General features: G+C 35.4%; 1 protein-coding gene across 1 annotated transcript in view; it reads right to left on the bottom strand.

Moving 5' to 3' along the window:
- Positions 1-22,230, bottom strand: part of WDR64 (WD repeat domain 64) — a 55,132-nt gene that overhangs the window by 29,165 nt on the left and 3,737 nt on the right. The window contains exons 4-11 of the mRNA XM_030446734.1: positions 20,944-21,046; positions 20,340-20,443; positions 17,450-17,479; positions 14,668-14,775; positions 12,868-13,082; positions 12,228-12,362; positions 9,678-9,757; positions 4,708-4,847 (exon numbers count right to left, since the gene is read on the bottom strand). Coding sequence (XP_030302594.1) covers positions 4,708-4,847; positions 9,678-9,757; positions 12,228-12,362; positions 12,868-13,082; positions 14,668-14,775; positions 17,450-17,479; positions 20,340-20,443; positions 20,944-21,046 — 915 coding nt within the window. The remainder of the gene's footprint in view (positions 1-4,707; positions 4,848-9,677; positions 9,758-12,227; positions 12,363-12,867; positions 13,083-14,667; positions 14,776-17,449; positions 17,480-20,339; positions 20,444-20,943; positions 21,047-22,230) is intronic.

Here is a 22,230-nt window from a genome sequence, read left to right as displayed (position 1 = left end):
ATTGTGAGTCTTGTGATCCCTGAAGGTGATCCTGCAAAGTACAGAAACTCCCTGTAGTTATTAGAAGACTTAGGAACAAATTGATGTCAATGGGATTACTTGGGAGGCTAAGACAAGAAGGATTTAGCTCTAAGCACATTAATGCAATGTGGTGCAGCAGATGGTACTATAACCAGTGCCTTATTGAGACTGTAATTTGGTGAAGTTCAAAGTTATGAACATTTCAAATCACTTCCTCAGATAATATCATTAACCTGGTAATATATAAGATCACTTTCTTTTTCCCATACAAGGTGGAATACTAACAAGAAATCAAACAGGATTATATGCAATACTGAGTCTAACTATATAGGGATGAGACTGCAGGAAATTTACTCTGTGCTATGCAGTGACTGAGCTTGTGTACAGAATCTGGATGTCTGTCTGCACAGTGTGCTTGGTGTGCTGACAATAGACCTGACTCCTAATACAAGGATGAAATAACCATCAACACCTCTGGAGAAAAGTTTCATGCGTATTTAGATGATGTGGGTCGGAAACAGGAAGCTAGAAGTGTAGGACAGGTAATTGCCCATGAAAATCTAGATCAGAAGAGAGCAAAAAAGTCATGTCTCTCCCATCAATCTTCAGCCAATCTTAGAATAATGTTGTCACCTTAGACATAGTCTTTGAAGTAATTTTCAAGTATACAACATTTCATTTACATTTTTAAGGTTTGTTTTTTCTTCATTCCTCCAAATAAAATAAACAACCAGAAAACTACAGCTCTAGAAATCTATTTTAAAACCAGCTTAAACCCTAGATTCTCAGTTTTCAGGCAGAAGAACTATCCAAATCAGCACAGATTGAATATAGATCTTGCTCTGTTTCCATCTGCAGCAAATACAGATCCACAGAAAGCCAGAGCTTGGAAGGGACCTTGAAAGATCATCTAGTCCAACCCCCTGCCAGAGCAGGGCCAGCTACAGATTATTTAATACTTTAACCATCAAACACTTGCCCAGAAATAGAACATCTAATGGATCACTTCCCTCACTTATGCTGAGAATACAGGACAAGCTATTCATGAAGGAAATTTGTGCATTCTCAGATATGCTGAGAAACAAAACAGTTTTGCCAAGATACAACCATAGCTAGGACAGATAATTTTCTCAAACAGTCCAGCTGTGTGCTGGCTGTAAGCATGTATCTTATACACCACATAAACCTAAGAACTACAGAAGGAAAATGTATGTGCCAAAAAAGTACATTTAAAATTAGTCCTAGAATAAGAGAATTTTTGAGGCTGGAAAGGACCTCTGGAAGTCCTATTGTCCAACTGCACTGTTCAAATGGGGCCACCTAGAGCCAGTTGCCCAGGACTGTGTCCAGATGGATTATGAACATATCCAAGGATGGAGACTCCACAACCACTCTGGGCAATCAATGCCAGTCCTCGGTCACCATCACAGTAAAAGAAGTGTTTCCTGATAGTTCAGATGGAACCTCCTGTGTCCCAATTTCAATTGCCCCTGGTCCTGTGAGTGGGCACCACTGAAAAGAGCGTGGCTGCAACTTCTTTGCATTCTCCCTTCCAATGTTTATATTTATTGATGAGATCTCTCTTAAGTTTTCTGTTCCATAAGCTATTTTTTAGATCTTTTTTTCAGACTACCAAGAGAAACAGGGTAATTTGCATAATGTTAAATGGGACAGGAACAAGCAAAAAATTGGTTGTTACACTGAAAGTCCAAAGAAGAATATTTGATGTTCTTGAAGGATTATGAAATATAAAAGAAGAATAAAATCTGTATTATCTGGAAGGAACAAGTAAGCCAAAGAGAATAAAAGCACAGCAGAAAGGAAAGGATTAACTTTTACTTTCAAAGAAGGAAACAAAAAAATGATCTGATTTAGATGTGGCCACATAATTTCTGTTATGAATGGCTGGAACAGATTTCCCAAATGCTTCTTTTCCAAATTATCTTGATTCAATTTAATATTTTTGAAATACAGTAAATTTCAGTAACCACTGTGATTAGCAATGGTCTGACATAAATTAACATTGTGTTTCCAGCTCAGTTGCTCTCATTTTTCGGGAAGAGAAAGCACTGTTTTATGAATATATCCTTCAAACAATGCCATATGCTTTCAAAATAGGTTAAATAAACATCCACATTAACCTAAAAAGGCACTGATATAATCACCTGCTCAGCTCCAGACAGGCTAAAGACATTTATGACTTCCCACTGGGATATCACACAGACAGTTTTCCCTTATCAGATCTGGAGAGAGAGGTCTAGAGATTAACATTAAGGTTTGAATAGATTTGCAAAGGTCAGAAAATACAAAAATTAACAGCGTATCTTGCCTCCCTGTATCTTCCCTAAACCACTAAAAATCTGCCCTTTGTTTATGTAAGAATAAAACTAATATATATATATATCACAGAGTTAATTTATTACGGGCAATCTTCAGCAAAGAAGTGTTCATGTGCTTGCATCAAGTTGCATCAGATTTTAAAGAAATTTTGAATGGAATGAAGCTCTGCCATGCCCCAGAAAGAGAGGTGAGAAATCAGCCTGTTTATTGCACTCCTCTCCAGCCACGTGTAAATGTGTGCACTTCTCTTTCCATATTCACTGCAAATTAAATCACTTTTTTAAGGAAAAAAACCTAAGATTCCCTTCACAAATTTGTGTTGTTTAAAAAATTACACTGTACAGTGGTATAAAGGCTGGGAATATGCTCTTTAACCTAGCCCTACTGAACATCAAACAAAATTGATATTGTTTATATTGACTGAAGTCTGTATGCTCAAATCTTGCTCACTGACTCATGTAAGTCAACCTACACCATCACTGGAGGTGTTCTAGAAAAGTCAGTGGAACAAATGATGAAGCAAGTTTTGGCTTACTGACAACCTGACATTGTACCCTCCACTGTTCTAGCTGTGTGAAAGAGAATGGTTCTCACTGCTTCACAGCCTTTCAGCACAAGGACTGTGCAGTCTGCTCTCATCCCTGACATTTGCCTTCATTTTCTTGTTTCCACAGGGTGTTCTGAGTGTAAGATCATCTTTCAGTGATGTCCTGCTTCCTGCCACATCACCAGGTTTAATAGCCACTGTTGTGCTGTCCCTATGACTAGGGTTTTTTCACCTCAGCACTTCCTGAATGTGTTCATGCAATTCTGTAATGTGAAAAAATGAAGTAATAAACATTTCAGGCTGCAGGATGAGAATAAGAATGGGCAAACTAGTTATAGAGAAGAAGCAGAAATGAAGGACTGAGTGACATGAAGGACAGAAAAAAATAAATACAGCAGAGATTTTCTTCTGTTTAGTCTGGAGTGTCAGGACAGTTTTCCATTATTTCTCTACCCCACAGATTGCTCTCATATTCCCATACACTCTCCAAATTAATTCATCTGCTGATCAGGAGAATTAAAAAAAATTCTACTAAGCTAAAATATATTTAAATATACTAAGTTAAAATAGTATTTGCAGAAAAATGCTGCAGTGTCAATGAAGCAACCAGGCAGATCAAGTACCAAGTACCTTTGTACAGAACATTCTTGCCTTTCCTGGCTTGAAATATCCATCTCATGTTCTGTTTTATTGTGTGTCAGTGTATTCTGAAGCCAAGTCCAAAGACAACACTTTTTAAACACACATATTCTACCAGCATTTTTCTTCAATAAAAAAGGTGTTGCTTCAGTGCTTGAACAAGACATATTATTTTACTTTTTACTTCCTCAGACCTAACAGAAAAGGTGTAAAATCATTGTAATAGTGGGAAACACATGGCTTATTACTCTTCTCTTAACTCCCCGAGGGTACATATCAGTGAAATAACATCCAGAAATCAAGACAATGGCCTGTTGCAGTAATTTTGGAAAAAAATATTCCCTGACAACTGGGTTAGTAGCTTCTGCAGAATAATTCCAATCAGAATTAAATACATTTTTATTTCCAGCTAAATACATACACTTTCCCTTTCATGGCAGTAATCTACTCCATGGCTTTAACATGTTGACACTTTAATAAAATGTCCATGTCTTATATGAATACCTGAGACTGCATTTTGATGCAGTGTCAGAAAAGACAATACTTTCAGACAAATTTAACAATATTTTCTTTTTGGAAATATATTCAACCAAAATGAAGTGAAGGCAGGCACACTGTAAGGGTAGTTGGGGTGAATATGGTTCCTGTTGCTCTGTGGCACAGAATGTAACACAGAGAACAGTTTGTGTTTGTGGGAAATCTCAACACAGGGCTGCAATGTGTTCTTATGGTCAGGAACAAATAGATCACATTGATATTTCAGACTTCCTAGTAAATTCGCTTAACTGAACAGCTAAAGAAAAAGACATGGCTGTGTACTGCAACTGTGATTGCACCTGTGCACATGGTTATTATTAAGATCTTCACAACCTGGAAGATTAGGAATAAATTTATTTCCAAGAATATTATATTCTGAAACAAGTCCAGAAGCACAGATTTATTACAATCCCTGCCAGTGCCCTTCCCTCTTTCTCAGTGTCACTACTATAGAAATACTAATTCACATGATTAAAGGACGTATACAAATTGTTTAATTTTAATTAAAAGAACTGATAAGCAATGACATTAAGACTATATACCATCAGAAGTATTTACTCAAAAATAGATTCCTATTTACATCCATGGCAATGATTTCCATAAAGTTAAACAAAATGTTTTACCTTTGCAGTGGAAAGGCTGATAACATGTTGGTCTTTTTCATTTGTTACAATTTCCACTACACTATGTTGGTGTCCTGATAGCTTCCCTATAGGCTTACTATTAATAACTGGATTCCACAAACGAAGAAGTTTGTCGTGACCTGAAAGAAAAAAAAAATAAAGTAAAAAATCTGAATAATCACAAATAAACTCTGTAATGGAGAGCTTAGTGTTGATAAGTCCCTGCTTTCACCAGAGAGGCAACTCCCACATAAGGATATGAACTTTTCAATTTATGGCAAATTCAATTCCAGCTCATCCCTAAATTTGCATTAAAAACTCACAACTGATTTGCCTTTCAGAGCCTTTTTATTTTGCTATATGAGTACCTATGAAGATCAGATTTACAAAAATGTTCCAACAATATTTGTTTCCACTTAGGAAGTGAAGGGATGATCAAATTTATGGAAGAAGGAGGCCGTGCAGCAGGAAGGGAAGCAGGCTTGAAAGTCCAGGGCAGATAGGAAACAGTAATTGCTGATGAGTTATTTTATGTCGTGAAGTAAATGACTTCAAATATTTAATATTTTAAAGATATTAACTTTCACTCCTGGGTTCAAGCTCCTGGGTTTATGTAGTATATGTGTGAATCTGTGATTCTATGATCCTATTGATAGTACCTGACCAACTCCACTATGCACTTGCTGGGCTTTTGAGGAACAAGTAGTTCCTTAGCCTTGCTAATTACTCTGTTCTTTATATTCCTGGGGTGACAGATATGGATGGAGGAGAGGATAGAGACCTTCAGTTGTTGCACTGTTTATTTTAAGAATAAAATCACTAATACATGTTCTTTCCTTGAGATATTAACAGGAAAAAACAAGTGTCAATAGCAAAGAAAACCTTTCCATACCTTAAAAATGCTGTTTGCTTTTTATGTGAAGTAGTAGATTTATTTTTTTTTCCATTTACTGATGCTGACATAAAGGTGAATTTGTTTACAGTAGATGTGTTCTCTTTCTGGACTAATGCAAGATTGGCCCAAACTTTCACTTCTCCACTGGAACATTTATTTGCTCCATGCTCTAAATATGACTTCAGGATTCAAAATCTTGACACAGAAGGCTACAGATGGGTACTAAGCACAGTCAAGAAAAGCCTGAAGTTGATTAATTATCTGTCTATATATCAGACAGTGTATTTTCAAGATTCTGTGAAAGCAATGAATTCGGTCAAAATGGGTTCAGTTTTTGGCTCTGTCCATTACAAGAAAATTAGTTATGAAAGTATATATTTAAAGTTGTTTTTTTTTAAAGTCAGATTCTATGACCACAACTCTATTCTAGCTAGATGTTGTGGATTCCAATACATTCTTTGAAGAATTCATTTGTCAATTTGTCTCCCTTTTTAACACAGCTTGATAATTTGTGTAGTATCATGAGTCTACTAAAGGGTCTGCATTTCAGTAGTTTTGAAACCCATTGAGAACAATAACATTTTGGATGGAAAAAAATGCTAGGCTTAGCTTGGTGTCCTCTGATAACCTGTAAAAGAAAATTATGACTCCTAGTTTCTGTCTATACTGTTCCTTGCAAGCAGAAGGATCTATAATAACACGTCCTTTAAAACAACTACTTGTTCAAGCATGCCTTTTAAATAATCTTGGGTGATCATATCTGCAAAATGTTTTCAGAATTGTCAGACATCTGGTAAACTACCACAAGTTCACACACATCATATTGATCAATGTCTTTCTTTTTCTGTGCTGCCTTGCCTCCCTGTGTATATTCTTACATTTATATGGAATTGTAGAAAAAAAGTCTGCTTATGTTTGTCAGGGCTAGTTTTAGTGGAGTCCTGAGATATAACTTCTATAACTAGGATTCCTGGGAATTTCTGAAAATGTCAATACCAATGTGCAGTGCCAGTAAGGAAAAAAAAAAAAGAAAAATATATGTTTTAAGTTATTTCACTTGTGCCAGGAATACACAAAGGATACAGAGCAAGCACAGAGAACTTCCTTTTATCAGTCTTAAACTGCCAGTTCTACATTTAGAAATCAGTAATAGTTTTTCTTCTACTTTATTGCTCACAGAAGAACAATAGCTGGAGTTGAAGAAATAATACTGTTAGAAGTTGATGCATCATATAATTTAAAACTGATCATCTCCAGATTTTATGAACATACATAATTTGATTTTTACTGTAGCTGTTCCCTGAGGTGATGATTAAGGCATAGTTGGAATTTAAATGGATACAGAATAAGAGGAAAATCATATCACTCAACCATTTGACATCATAATGCAAAAGGCTACACAGAAAAATTAGTCTTAATTGCTATGGGCTCCATACTTTTAGCCACTATCAGGCTTATATCATTTTATGGATTGAGTAAGTTCAGCTTTTGACATGAAAAGTAAATGCTACACCACGTTTCCTTACATTCTCTTATTCAATATTATAAATACCAAATTTCCAGAATAAAAAAATCAAGTTGTGTCACATACTGACAAACTCATTATCATATTCAAATACAGCAAATAAACTATGGGTGCTAAATTAAGATTTAGAAAATGAAAGGTAAAAAATGGTATAAATTAAGGGTGTTAAAACATGATTTTTTCAGCAGTCACTTCCTATGGAATTGTACACTGTGGTATTTTACATATCATTTGTGCTCTGCACACCTGGCTAAATAACAAGAGACTGGCAGTGAAGTGAGCAGCAGATTTATCTTCACTGAATACTTCAGAAGCTTGCCTGCTTTCAAAGGTTCGATTTTCTTTTTCTTTTAATTGCTGAATGTGGCACAAAGATAGTTTTTACAAATGCTTGCACATGTCACCAAGAAATCTGTAATACATGATGCATGAATTATTTAACTGCTCTGGGCTTTGTTTTTTAGGGTCTGTTACATCTTTGCTAAATTGCAAGGCTTGCTAATCATCCAGACTAGCCTATGTCCATTTGAAACAGTTTAATTCTCTCATTAAGTGGATTATCAAGATTTGGCTTTTAAGATACAAAGGCAAACAGAGTGCATTCTGGTCTGACTGACTGCAGTGCCATTGTGAGCAGTGTATTTTATTATTAGAGCACTGAACTCTAAAGCTCAACTTTTAAAGACTTGAGTAAGTGGATATATCAAGCTCTGAAGGGTTATTCTTAATTCTGTGTCCAGCTCCATAGATCAGCCCCTGGCTGATCTAAATTTCACAGTGAAATTGAAAGAGATGATGCCACTCTGTCATTGCCTTTGGCAAAGCATTCCCACTCTCTTCTGTGACTCCTAGTAATCCATCTCAGGATTTTGTGTTCCAGGGCTAAGCACTGGGGATGGGTGAGAAAGGCAGGAAGATGTCTATTAATATCAAGATGAAAGCCAGTGAGTGAATAAGCAAGGAATTATTCCAGTTCAAGTGTAATGTTACAATCCAGAAACAGACTGGAAAATTGTTAGAAGTAAGTACAACTCTTACACATCTTCAAAATTATTATAGAGTCTTTGAACACAGTATTATTAAACTTTTGTCACGTTGCTCATGCTTTTTGTAGTTTTGTGCACTGAATGTCAACTGGGGCAAGTGTATACTCTGCCATGGGTGTTTATTGCTGGTCACTGACTATGAGGGTTTAGCAGGGTAGGCAGACTTTTGGTCTGGCCTGCCACAGTTCTTCTTATTTTCTTAGGACACTTAGCTACATTTTTCTCTTCTGCTATTTCTATAAGAAGAATTTTCAGTGTGTAACAGAAATTTGTATTAGTTCCTGAGTAACTGACCTCCCGTTCAGAATACTCTACCCTATTTTTCTTCTTACAGTAAAATCGTCCCGTTCTACCTGTAGGGAATATTAATCCTATTCTATTTTATAGGGTCTCCCAACTTTAGTTCATCAGTAAATGTCTCCAGACTACTTTTTGTAATGAGGTAGGAAATGGAAAAAATATATTCTGCAAGGCTGAGCATTTTCACAAGTAACTTTGCTATATCCCTATTCCTTACCCTTTAAATATCATGGGGAGAAAATTGATAGAACTGTCTGATACTTATTTTGATATGTGTCACAGTTTTCCCTTTGGCATACTGCTAACATTCAACAGGAATTGTCTTATTTCCCACGTCTGGGTCTAGTTTTTTGTTTGTTTTGGCTTTGGTTTTTCCTCCAAATTTATTTTACTGTCTTGCATATTAGGCTGTACAGCAGAATCCTGGCCATTTTTTTTTTTTCTTTTTAAATATAGACACAAAATTTTCTATGTGATACACTGTTCAAAACAGTTTTTAATAAAGTTTTAAGCAAGACACTTAGTTAGGTTAGGAGTTAGGCAGCACTGATGTCACTCCAGACACCACCCTGTCAGACAGAGTGCACAAACAAGACTGCTGCCAATCTCCAGACACCATGAAATATGACCAGTGCAATAGAAAGGTTCATAAAATTATTGAATAACAGAGTAGAAATGGATGTAAGAATGCTGTTTCTGCAGTCTGCTTTGAGAGAAAGAGCAAACAGCAAAGCTCTGGGGAAACATGATCGGAGAGAAGAGCAATGGGAAGTGTTAAGATAGGCCAATGGGATTGCTTAAGACAGGAAAGGATGGGAGCCCTGCTGCTACTGCAAGGGGTAATGTGCATAACCTGGCCAAGAGAGTCCCAGTCATGACTTGGAAAGGTGCCATGCTTGGAAAAGTATGTAGTTCAACATACTGTTTCTCCTTTATACAAAACCCATGATATCTGCAACACACCCAGACTGAGTCCTTGACAGGTTCTTGTCAAATATTGTATCTTTTCAGAGGGAGGCTCCCAGCAATTAAAAGCAATGCCTCTGTTTCCTATAACATAATAGAGAAGCTGTTATTTAAATTTGTAAGATGCTAAAGCATCTTTATTTGATCTTATTTAACTGACAAAAAAAATTCACAACAGAGGTCTCTTTGAAAAAAAAAACCAACCAAAACCAAAACAACACAAAACCACAGTACTTACCCCCAGTGACAATGGTTTTCGCTTTTCCACAGTATGTGAAGGCATTAACCCCTTTAGGGACAGAAAATTCCCTTACAGGTCTGCAATCATGAATAAAACAGTTAAGTAGGTAAAAAACATTAGGAAAATACAGTCTACAGTCATTCCCCTTTTCTGCTGTATATAGAATAGTGGTTGGCATAATGTATAAATCTTTTGCTCAAAGCAAGTTTATAACAGTGTCTTAGATACTAGCATCAATAAAATGGGAAGAGGATACACTTTCCATTAAAATAATAATTCTCTGATTTGAACACCTGAATCCTTTCTCAATCATAATTGAAAGAGGTCCTGAAATGGTAGCTGTTGCTAAAGTAATCCTCCACACAGGTCTGAGTGCCTAAAGCAGTTCAGCACTGAGGAAAAGTATAAAACTAATGTCTTTGTTCCAGGCAGGTATATTTTAACCTTTATTTTGCATAAAGGTTGTGCAATCACTTTTTTGCTGCTTCTCTATAATGTGCAATGCACAATGTCTATTTTGCACTTTCTATTGTTTAGTACACAGGAAGAGACTGAAAGTTTCTAAAACTGAATTGAATTATTCTGTAGCCTTCACTGCAAAAGCAGAGGAATCCAAAGTATCCACATAGGCTGAGATTGCCTCAGTGCCCCTGATAAACTCATCTTTTGAACAACTTCCACTTGTCTCTTCATGTTTCATACACTGCTACTAAAGAGTGAGCATTTTCTTGATTTTTGAAGTCAGCAATAGCATGGCTAAGACCCATCTCTTCTAGGAAACAATAATTGTCAGTGTAATTTGTCAATTACAAATGTCAAAGCTACACAGAATTAAACAAGCACACATTTAAATTTTGCTTTGAAATTCAGACAAGTACATAATTTGGTTGGGTTTTTTTGGCAGGGACAGTTTGGGGAGGTTCTGGGGTTTTTTTCCACTGAAAAAAAATTGAAAATCATAACTAGTGATGACAGGAAATTTGACAAAAGTCTCTGGAAACTTTGAGGATTAATGAAAGAGCTTGTTCTTTCCAGGCACGTGTACATAAAAGACTGGTCACTCTCTTTCACTTTGAGGGAGCAAAGCTTTCTTTCCATAGCACTAACAAAAGAGTCGTAATTCCCTTGATGATATAAAATAACAGGCAATTGATTTAAATGAGAGACTTTCTGATTTCCTCAAGATTTCTCATATTTTCCTGTATTTCTTAAATGTAGTACTTCTATATAAATATTCATTGATTTTTTAAAGAAGAATCTTGATAGTCTTCTAATGTCAATGTGAATATGAAGTTTCAGCAGCATAAAGTCCTTCCCAAGTCATGGCCTTGCTATAGAAGTACCTGGTGATCCCATCCACATTTCCCTTTTTTTTAGATAGTTTACAGGAAAAGATCAGGACTTTTCAGCAGCCATTATCCACAGAGAAACCTAACAGTCACATAAGGACAAGATACATTACATCCATCTTCAAGAACAATAAAACTTGTTTGCTTCAAGTAACTTGGGGAAATTTATTTTGCTAGCACCACAATGTATTTCAATGTATTTCAAATAAGATATTTCAACTATAATTACTTCTGGAATGGACATTTCAAAGTTCTTTGATCCATAGCTATTTTTAGAGTTATTAATTGCATTTTAACCACTGTGTAATTTTTCAGTTGTCTAAATATAATTTCATTTAGCTTGAATGAAGCTGCTTAGAGAAATGTATTTATCGGAACTGGAGACAAATCTGTAGTCAATGTATAATGGAAAAAAATCCTATCAACATATTTGCAGTCGATGTCCTGCATAACAGTGTATAGTGGTAGCATATATTCTTTTGACTAAACTTTTGGCTCTGCAGTATTTTGTTTTGATTTTTTTCTCCTTAAATTAATTCTATTTTTCCCAAACTCACAGGAAAATAAACTAGGATTTCTCAGCTTTTCTTCTGACACAGTATATGACCTTGGACGAGATATAATTATTTCATATTTAAATTTTCTCATCCACGACAGATATAAAATACTCTCCAAATCTAAAGTTATTGAATTGATGCAAGAAATACTATGTGAATATTTATTTCCTGTGTTATACAAGAGATAAAACAGATTATAATAATTGTTGCTACTTGCCTCAAAAATCTATTAATCTCTCACTGTACCTCACAGACAAATTGTGTAGATGCCCTAACTTATAGAATGCTTTGAGATATTGGGAAGAAAACTTTATCTATATGTTATTTATAGTTCATTTCTGTATCAAATTGATATATGGTATACATTTCTCACTAAAATTTGCCTGCTGAAGAGAAGTTGGAGCAGACAACACTGCCAAAGCAACTTATTTTTAAGAGTTGTTATGAACACATATGGACAACCCTCTCATGTATCAAAAGCTATAAAGCAAAACTGCTCAGGTATTTAAGTATCTGTATTATTGTTTGCACTAACAATACTTATATAGAAGACATCTTAAATACAACAGAATGGCACCTTGACACCCATACAGAGTTATAAACCAAAATGTCTATCTTTTCAGAAACAATCAGACACTTACAAGTGGTCCTTTAGTCGCTGTATATCATCCAAAACAAATGAATGAATTCTGTCAGAGGAGCAGGATCCAAAACAGCCCAGGCCAGAAATATACTTAACTTTCACAACCCAGTCATCATGTAGCTTGCGTTTAGCACTAGGGTAAAAAATTGAGATGTTATTAGGATATACAAACTACTGTATTATGCCCAGAGGTGGGTAGAGATTTTATCAGTGAGATTATACACAAACAATGATAGCATTTAATATCAATGGCAGATAAGAAACACTTTCCCAGTTCAAAAGCAAGCAGAGCTAAAATTAGTGTTGAATCATGCAGTTCTCTAGATGCAATTATGCTTCCAACTAGTTGGGTGCAATAAATCTGTGCTTGTAACAAATTAGAAAACAGCAACTATAAATTATTCCCTGGAATTTTACTCTGTAGCCCCTCTGCAAGATCTCTTACAAGATCTCCTACTGAAAATTATGACATTTCCTTCACACATGAACAACCAAATCATGCTTGAGCAGTTTGAAAATTTTCCTTTGTTAGGTGGGGTTAATTTATATACAAAAGCTAATCCTCCACTTCATCCAATGAAAATCCAAACTGGTAAAAAAATGCCATATTGATAATTATTTTATCATAAATAACTCACATGTTTAATGTTTTGGGGTCCAGGACCTGAAACTGTGATTCTTTTTTGAATTTATGTTGCTGTGATGCAAAGTCATCACAGGTCAGAGTGAGCAGATGAACACAACCCTTATCATCTCCCATTAGGATATGATCCTTATCAGGGTGGTTGGACGTAGTCACAGTGCAAACACAGAGCAGACAATTTTGTATTGGTTTGATGACAGAGCAATTATCCTGTGAAATATGATTGATAGTTTGTTAGATATTGCACACAAGCCCTTATGTTACCTGACTGTATCATGCTCATCTACTTATATAAGCATTCTATTCTTGACTTGGTGTTTTAAAGCTTCCCCTGAAATAGCTCATTCCTGGCATTAGAAGAGCATCACCAAGTGAAGTTAAATGCAAGCTTCAAGGATTTCACTGAGGTTTAGTTTCATATTTAGCCTTTTCCATTTTGGTTCAGGAATATTAATTGCAAAATTAAGAGAGGATACCACCATTCTAAGAGGGATGCTTAGAATGGGTAAATTGCTAAGACAATGTATGGTTTGCTGTTCAAAATTAAGATGATGTCTACAAGCAAATGAGAAATAGTCGAATTCAAGAATCACTACCACCAGAAAATGCCACAGTAACACACAGATAGAAATAGTATCAAAGTCTCAGTTATTAATACAGCTTGGGAGTACCAGGTGTACTTGTAGGGGAAGGAGTTTGAATTTTCAGGAATTGATTAGTGGGAATGAATACAGCTGCAGACACTGTGGTATTTTGCTAGACTGAGAAGTCCTGGGAATGGGATTTTGGGTCACCTGCCTAAACAGTTTTTTGGCTGTACTGTCTGACTCCACCTGTTATTCTCTTAGAGTATCCTTCCCAAGCTTAACTGTTCACATGCCACAGGAATTAACTGCTTCAATGCTGTCTGTGTAGCACAGGAACATTAGAGATATAACACAGATATAGAACTGTCTATATATTATTCCTGTGGTCTAGTATGAGAACTGCTCCTATTTAGCCATGGCACAGTTTCAACTCACTGATGTAATGACTGGAGAAAACATGGAAAATAATGATTGGAGAATACATTTTTGAGCCTTCCTTCCCGGGAGTCTGCTTGGAATGACAGGAAGACTTCCACTGATCTTTCTGAGCTTGGAAAGATGTCCTTTAATATTGAGAATAATTTAAAAATAAATAAAAAATACTAAGGGTTGACTGTATCCTAAACCTGGGATTGGTGAGAAAATCCACAGAAAAAGGAGGAAAAATCCAAAGTCTGGGTCAGAAATCCTTGGTAAAATTAAATTTTGTAATAAGGCATTCAGGCAAACTAACTGTTTAGACATGAACTGTTAACATCAAGATGCTTTTGCTCTTGCAAAGTCCTGACCAAAACGCAGGATATGAAGAAATGCTTTCTGTAAACCAGAAAGTTATTCCAAAGGAGTATATGTTAAAATCCTCAGGAAACCCATCCTTTTATTCTTAATACATTCTAAGATACAGATATGCACATGTACACACATTGGCTATTCATATGCAAACATATTCATTAGATAAGAATAGAAAAGAAATTCTTTGGGATTTTGTTTGCAACATAGAACAAAATGTTTTTCTTCAAAGTTTTTCAGACCCTCTACTAATCCCACTGTGTGAAAAATTTATTCCTTCTTTAGTAAAAATTCCACTGTTTCACTGAATTCCTACAAAGACAAAAATTTATGCTTTCATCCTGCTAGACAAAAGGAACATGAATGTACATTGAAAACAAAGGCTTCCTCCTAAACATTTGCCTGATCCAACACACTACCAGACTCACTTTTGATTTATAGTCCCACACAATGATTGTCCTTTCAGTTACAGCCACGACACATTTCAGCTGAGACAGGAAATCACATCCAGTGATCCAAGCAGTATCCTGATGAAAGTAAGAAGGATAGCTAAAGAAGGATTTTCTTTCATAATTTACAACCTTTTTTGTTAGTTAAGCACGTATTTTAAACCTCCACTTAAATTCCATATACTTTTCACTAGCTACTACTAGGTTCAGCCTTTGTTAAGAGAACTGAAAGTTCAGTTCCACACAGGTTAAACCAAAAGAAAGGTAAAAGCCAATGAGAATTTCAGCTACAATAATATAAAACCTACTGAAAATAATGTTTACAAATATAAGTAACTTTTATTAAATAATTTAAATTCTCCAATACATAGATCAAGTACTTAGAAATATTTACAGTACCTCTGCCCACATTAAGTCGTATTTCTGCAATTATATAGGTCTTAATGTAAAATATTTTCTCTTGCCAAGTGTAAGATTAGGAACTCAAATTCACCACTACACTGGCCAGAATTTTAGTAATTTTTTTTTCTTAAACATTAATAGCTGTTTTTTCCCCCCAATATAGAGGACCTTCCTAAAGGAGAGATGGATTGAAATGGAAAGTGTTCCATTTCATTTCCTTTAGGATACATTTTAAAAATCTTATTTCAACAATCTTATTTCAAAGTTTATTATATAGGCTTTTATATTTATCTTGCTTCTGTACTAAGTTCACATACTGAAATACAAGCTGGTTTTGTTATGTCTACAATAGCATAATTATCTATTGTTTTAAAGTAGTTCATCAGATCTATAAAATTAATCTTGCTTCTCTAATTAAATTGACAAAGAAACATTTCACACAGAGTTAAACAAGACTTTTCTGTCATTTCTTCAAGTAAACAATACATTCCTGCAGTTTCTAAAGTGCAGTTCCAAGGAAAGTACCTGGTAAGCAACTAAAGCAGAGCTCCATGTTGCTGAAGATACCATTTACATCCACAGAGTGAATTAAGAAGCAAAAAAAGCACATGAGTAAACCCAAGCTGAACTCGAGGAAGCCTCTTGATGCTTCTACTTTTATTACCATTGCTGTACACGATATTGATTTTGCTTTTAATGTAAATGGTCCAAAATCCTGACAGAGTGATGTCAATGCTCTATTGCAGGATAAAGCTTATTTCCTTCCTAATGGCTTGTGGGCAAGTGATAATACATTTGCAAGGATTCCTTTTGCTGCTTTCTACAATAAACACATGGAAAATATTAGTCTTGCAGGTGCCTTATGGATTTCTTGGTAATTCTTACAGAAGATTTGATTATCTGTGGCTTTTTTGAGTCCTTACAACAGTGTCAGATAACAGTGACTAACTGGTAGGAAAAAGTTGTTTTTACATTTGTAGTAATTAATGATGGTTTGTGATGATGCAGTCAAAGTAACAGTGCTGGATCTTGCAAAGATTTTGCAGGCTGTTACAGGTACAGAGATGGTATTAAGGCAAAAAGAAGATCAAAAGCAAATGGTGAGGACTATTCCTTTTTTGCTTTGTAGTTGAACTTAGGTAATAAAAGAAGCCCTGCTGAAAGGACTTGAAACATATATACCAGAGGAACTGTTCACATATCCAGCAGTGAACTTCCAGACAAGTTTCTTTAAATGTCTCAAAGAACAAATGTTTTTCTTTAGCCTCTCTATCTCAAGGCCTCCTATCAAAGTCTACTTTCTTGAAGCTTTCTTTTAAAGGAGCTATCGGGTTAAGTATTCTCCATAACAATCCTAGAATAAATAGTAAATGAACTGTACTCATAGTTCATGTTCCATTTATACCAGCATGATGCTGGTTCTGATGGCTGCCATCTACTGGATTTTATTCTTAGAACTACTGTAATTCACAGCCTTTCTAGTTCAAACTTATCAGGATCAAAGCTTCTGTTGCTCTGGTTGATTAAATCTTCTGAAACACCTTAAGAAAGAGAACACCAAGTGGTAGAGGGTAGAGGAACCAAAGGGTTATTCTCTTTAGCTATTCAGTTAAAGATATTCAGTCAAAGATTTTCCCGTGAAAGACTTTACACTCTTTAGTAAAGACTGCCATGTTCAGTGATAATGTTCCCAATTCATTCAATGATCCCCATCAGCAATAATAATCCATCCCAAGGGGCTGGATACCAAACTTAGAACTAGTTTGGATTGAAAAAAGTGGATTTGAACAAAGTGGAAACCTCCCAGCTGGGAAAGGGTGGGAGAGTGGCACATGACATCAGAGACAGCAGATCAGGCTGTCAGACAGACCTGGTACAGAGCTGGACAGAATTGGGTGCTTACAGATACTAAACAGGGATACATTTGGATACTAAAACTAGGATTTTTGGTATTGTATCAGTTTGGAATCATAATCCTAACAATTATGGTATCATGCCTTAGTGAGGAGAGATACCTACAGGTTAAACATGACATACATCCTTTCACTTTTTTTAGGGCTGAGGTGTCCTTCAGTGGTGTATAATTCTGCCATCAATGTCAAGTATTGCCCTACTGCCACAGCAAAAGGACCTCCACATCCAATAAGGAATCGTTTGAAGATTAGGGCTTAGTTCTCAGAGAGGAAAAAGACCCTCCAGCCTCTTATTGCCCACTGCAGCATCAAGCTGGTTCTCCAACTTCTTCCCCTTGGTGTAGCACTAGAATAATTCTCCATTTCTAATTATTTCACTTTAGTACCTGCTGATTTCCAGTTCAAATGATTTAACAGAAAGAGGAAAATTAACTTACTTCAACAATGGTTGTTGCCAGAACCTGCATCTGAAAAATCAAAAAGAAAAACCTAAAAATGTCATCACAATAACAAGTTAGCAACTAAATTAGAAGTCTGAACACAGTGACCTCTCTTGTATCACAGGGAGAACATGACAATTATAGCCCACAGGAAGAATTTGTAGCTAAGATCTTCTAAAAACACCTTTAACCTATGTACTGTCTGCATCCCTTTAAACAATGAGGAATTTAAACCCCCTCTTTCTCTCACTATTTATGGTTTGTTTGTTGGTCTGTTTGTTTTTTTTTTTTTAATCGAGATGTTGGAGTGAACTGGAGAGCAGTTGTCCTTTTCATGGAATTGTGTTTCTAATGATCCTTCTCAGAGAGAACACCTCCTACTCCTGTTAGAGGTAGGATGTGGCATACAGAAACCCAAGCTAATGCTGGCCCACATGACATTTCAAGTAGTGAAAGCCAGCAAAATTCCAGGAATTCCTAATAGAGGAATCCTATTAGGCTGCAAATAGGAATACCCATATTGGTATGGAATGTCAGCACAGAGGATGTGCTCAGAGAATTTTCCTAAGGCTGCCTACTCCAAGGTGTTCTGTGCTGATCAAGGGAGCACCCTTGTCTGTGATCCCGAGAAGGGTAACTCTGTGCCTCATATTCTAGAGTAAGTAAGAAATGAGCCTCCTGGTCTGCTGGTCTTTGCTTTCACTGCAATTTCTGATGGCTACAACTATGCAAGAGAATATGGGATTTCTTATCACAGCAACCAGGGTTAAAAAAAGAGTCCAAGCTCTTTTCTAGACAATAATTAGATTCACTAGCAATTTATATAGTGGAGGATAGAAGCTTATCACTGGTGAAACAAGACAATTTTGAAAGCTATCCTAATGTATACAGACAAATTGAGCATTCTTATTGCCATCTAACCTGACTGACACCACGTATTTGCTGATTAAAAAAATCTGATTTATTCTTATTTAACTGAGGTTTAATAGATCAACAAGCTGTGTGATCGTTTGCAACCTCTTAATTGATCCTATTCTGATTTTTCAGTCAGGGTTTTTTTAGAAGTTTTAAACTAATCTTTAAACTACCCAATATCAAATAAAAATTCATCAAGATTGTCAACTGACTCTAAGAACATAACACAACCATTAAAGAAATTTTCAAGATATATTTGCTTTCTAGTAAGCAAAGAGAATAATACTAAGCTGATCCTGTGGAAAGCTTGATTATATGGAACATCACTTTACATCAGATTGAATGAATAGAACATGGCCCTATCCCTTTCCTCACATGTATGTTTCTTACTAGTCCAATGTCCCAGAAGTGGCACATTTATATTCTGTATTATATTAGATTTACTAATTGTATCACACCAAATATTATTCATTCATATAAATGGAACACACTGACTTTTGTGGGATATATTTGCTTTAAAAATGCATCAATTATACAAAAACAAGACTCTGTTTACTTTTCAATATACTGCTCGTGAGCTCATATTTTGGTCCCTCCTTCCAAAGCAGAAGTCCTGAAGCAGCAGCTTTAAGCATCTTCATATTCCCTTACCAATATGCTGCAAAGCCAAAGTAGACAAAACAACTCACAAGCTGAGATTTGAAGGCCAGGACTCTTTAAATTCTTGGCCTTTGAAAGAATAAAAATTATGCTGAAGCTGCCAGCTGTATTTTCCCCTTTGTGAAGTGATATTCTAGCAACAGGGCTCAAAGGACTGCAATAGTCAAGAACTAGAGTTTCCCTTGCATGTATCAGAGCAATTCTGAGGAAGTCAAAATTCATTTGCTCAGTTCAACTTAGATCAGGGGTCATAACGCAAGTAAACAACTGCTGTCTAATGCCTTAATTTTTAGAGTGTACAGTTTTATAAGTTAGAGTGTTATGAAGATGAGTACTAAGTCATTTACACTGTAGTCACCAATATCAGAGTGACATCAGTCCAGTCCATAAAGAGGCAGTAATTCAACTTGAAAACAGCATGGGGTGAGGAATAGAGCTATTTTTAACATTATACTTTGTGAAATTGTTTTTTCATAGGTACGTAAGAGGGATAATGCTCTGGAGGAGAGATAAAGAGGCTTTCAGATACATTATTTCAGTATTTACCAAACCTGTATCATTGCTTTGTTTAATCATCCACAGGAGTCCTTTCTTGTTTTACATCCTCAAGTCATAAGCATTATGCACTAATTAGCCAAAATCCCCAGAAAGCATTAGTGCTGCTTTAAAGCTTTATTGCAGTGACTAAAACAATTTTTAATAAACCAGCTAGGTTAAAATTGTACAAATGCAAAGTGCCAGTGAGCATAGTTGTGATTTACCTCAGCAACTAGAAATGCATTCCTCTAGTAATGTAATTGTCTGGGAAACTCATTTGCAAATTCTATATTAACAGCATCTTTAGCCTGAAGTTCTACTTAAAATGCTACAGATCTCCTCATACTTTGCTGATGAAGGGAGTAACTATGAAGCACTGGTATGTAGACTATCAGAAAATTCTAGACTTTTAAGCTTCTAGATGTTGCTACATTTAATAATTTATCTGAGAGTAATTTATAAATATTTTTGTCTATTGTAGATATTTTCCCTAGGTGTAGAAAAGGATTCTCTGGCTTCCACTGCACATGCGAAGTTAATTCCAATAGTATGCTTTATATTAATGGAAGTTTTTTCTAAAAAGAAAAGCAGATTATTATCTTACTATGTATATTTCCTACTGTACTTAAAAAATTGACCTTAATAAAGTTAAATTTAATTTTAAAATATCTTGCTCTTTTTTGTGTGTAAGCTGGCATGCTAGATCAAAGTTCATTTGGTTTTCATATATACCACCTAATGGAATAATAAACAAGTTTGTTTGAGTCAGAATTACCTGTTTATTGAGAACAGTTAATATTCCCTTCTCAGAGCATGTTACTGTGTAATCCAGATGGGGCACTTTCACTATACCCTTAATGAAATCTTGTCTCTTGACAACTGTCAAAGAGAAAATATTACTCTTCAGCTTACAGACAGAGGAAAATAGAACCATATTGTCAAGAATATTTTCACTTCCTGAAATGCATATTTGTACGAACTCCAAGACAGTACTACACTAACTCATAGGTTATCCTATAATTGATTTTACCATGTTACATTTTTAAATATCATTAATGCATTATGGATGTGCTAGTTATTTCTACATTATATAAAAATACAGAAATGAAAATATTAACTGCATAAACATCTATCCTGAGACAGATAAATTCTTAATTTCAAAATAATTTAGGAAAATGGAGAAATGAGCAAGGCAATAGTGGATGTTCAGATGCAATGAGTTTAGTACAATAATCAACATATATTCTAGAACATATAATAAGAAGAAGCATGTGTAGTAAGCAGTGACATACATGAGATCTTATTACTGTACTTTCAATAAAGAACACAACACACAGCATTAAAAAAAATTGTTGTGGACACAAGATGAAGCATTGCACCTGCATGAGGAAGCTGCTGTTTTTCAGATACAAGAAAAACACTGTTTTCTTCTTTCTGCTGGGGAGCCACACTACCACTTTCTTCTGTGTAACAGCCAAAAATCTAAACAAAACAAAATGGAGTAAAACAAGCACTATATAACAAATCTACTTCTGAAATATATGTATATATATATATCCTACTATTTATCTTACATTTTTATTATTGAATATTCTCTGATGAAGTTTATTAGTATCATTTGCCATAACCATTAGCTGTGAATATAACTTTAGATTGCTGTGTTCTGCTACCCAGACACAATATTTCTTTAAGTTTGTAAAGAAACCAGCATACACAGGGCTTCTAGGATAGAACCCATCTAATTGATAAAGGTGTTAGAACAACTTTGCCTTTTAAAGACTGTTTGTAATTTTCCTTTCTCCAGCTTTACCTACTAGTGCTTCCACAGCAAGATCTCAGAAGAAAAAACAGTAAAAAGCAGGAAAAAACAGATTTCTCTGTATTAACAAATGAAGAGACTCAAAGCAGTGAAATGTTTAGCCTACACAAAAAAGCTTTTCCATAAATATGTAGATTCCCATTTGCCTGAAAAAAAAAAATTAATACAATGTCCATTTTAAAAAATCTTTTCTTCAGCCATCTCCCAAAGTGTGGAAATTTTCCATGTAACCTACCTAGACCTTACAGAATTAATTCTAATTAACTTTTCTTACCAGACCTCCAAGAGTGCTTTATAAGGACAGATAACTCTCAGAGATGGAAAGAGTGGAATATGAAAAAGCACACATATTTGGAACAAAAAATAGTCGTTCTCACTGAAATAATAGAACTGGTTTTGTAACCAGAGCAGTGTGAGCAAATCTTACACTTAAGAAGATGCTAAAATTAGCAGCACAGACTTTCCCATGAGTTAAGCTGTTCTGTGTGATAAATTTGGAAATCTGAAATTAGCCAGAGATAGTGAGCAGAAAATCCAGTAAAGGGAATCTCAAATCTCTTAGCAAGGAGCTTGTAGAGACAACACTGTCATTTGGAAAATACCCACCTGTTTACCCACATGGAGAAGGGGGAAAAGGCAGGGCTCAGCAGAGATCTAACATACTAATTCTTTCTTAACATGATGACCCAAAAGGACTAGTCCTTACTCTAGTGAAATAGGTTAGGGATACTTCTAGAGTTTATTTTAATATTTACAACTTCCACATACACTGAATACCAACAATCTGGTGCTCAAGCTTCAAATTCCTAATCTTGGTACTAGGAGCACAGTTTTTTTCTTACTTGAA

This window comes from Calypte anna, chromosome 3 (genome assembly GCF_003957555.1).
Source record: "Calypte anna isolate BGI_N300 chromosome 3, bCalAnn1_v1.p, whole genome shotgun sequence".
Classification (NCBI taxonomy): Eukaryota; Metazoa; Chordata; class Aves; order Apodiformes; family Trochilidae; genus Calypte; species Calypte anna.
Note: the sequence above shows the minus strand (reverse complement) of the source record. Positions and strands in the feature narration are given on the sequence as shown.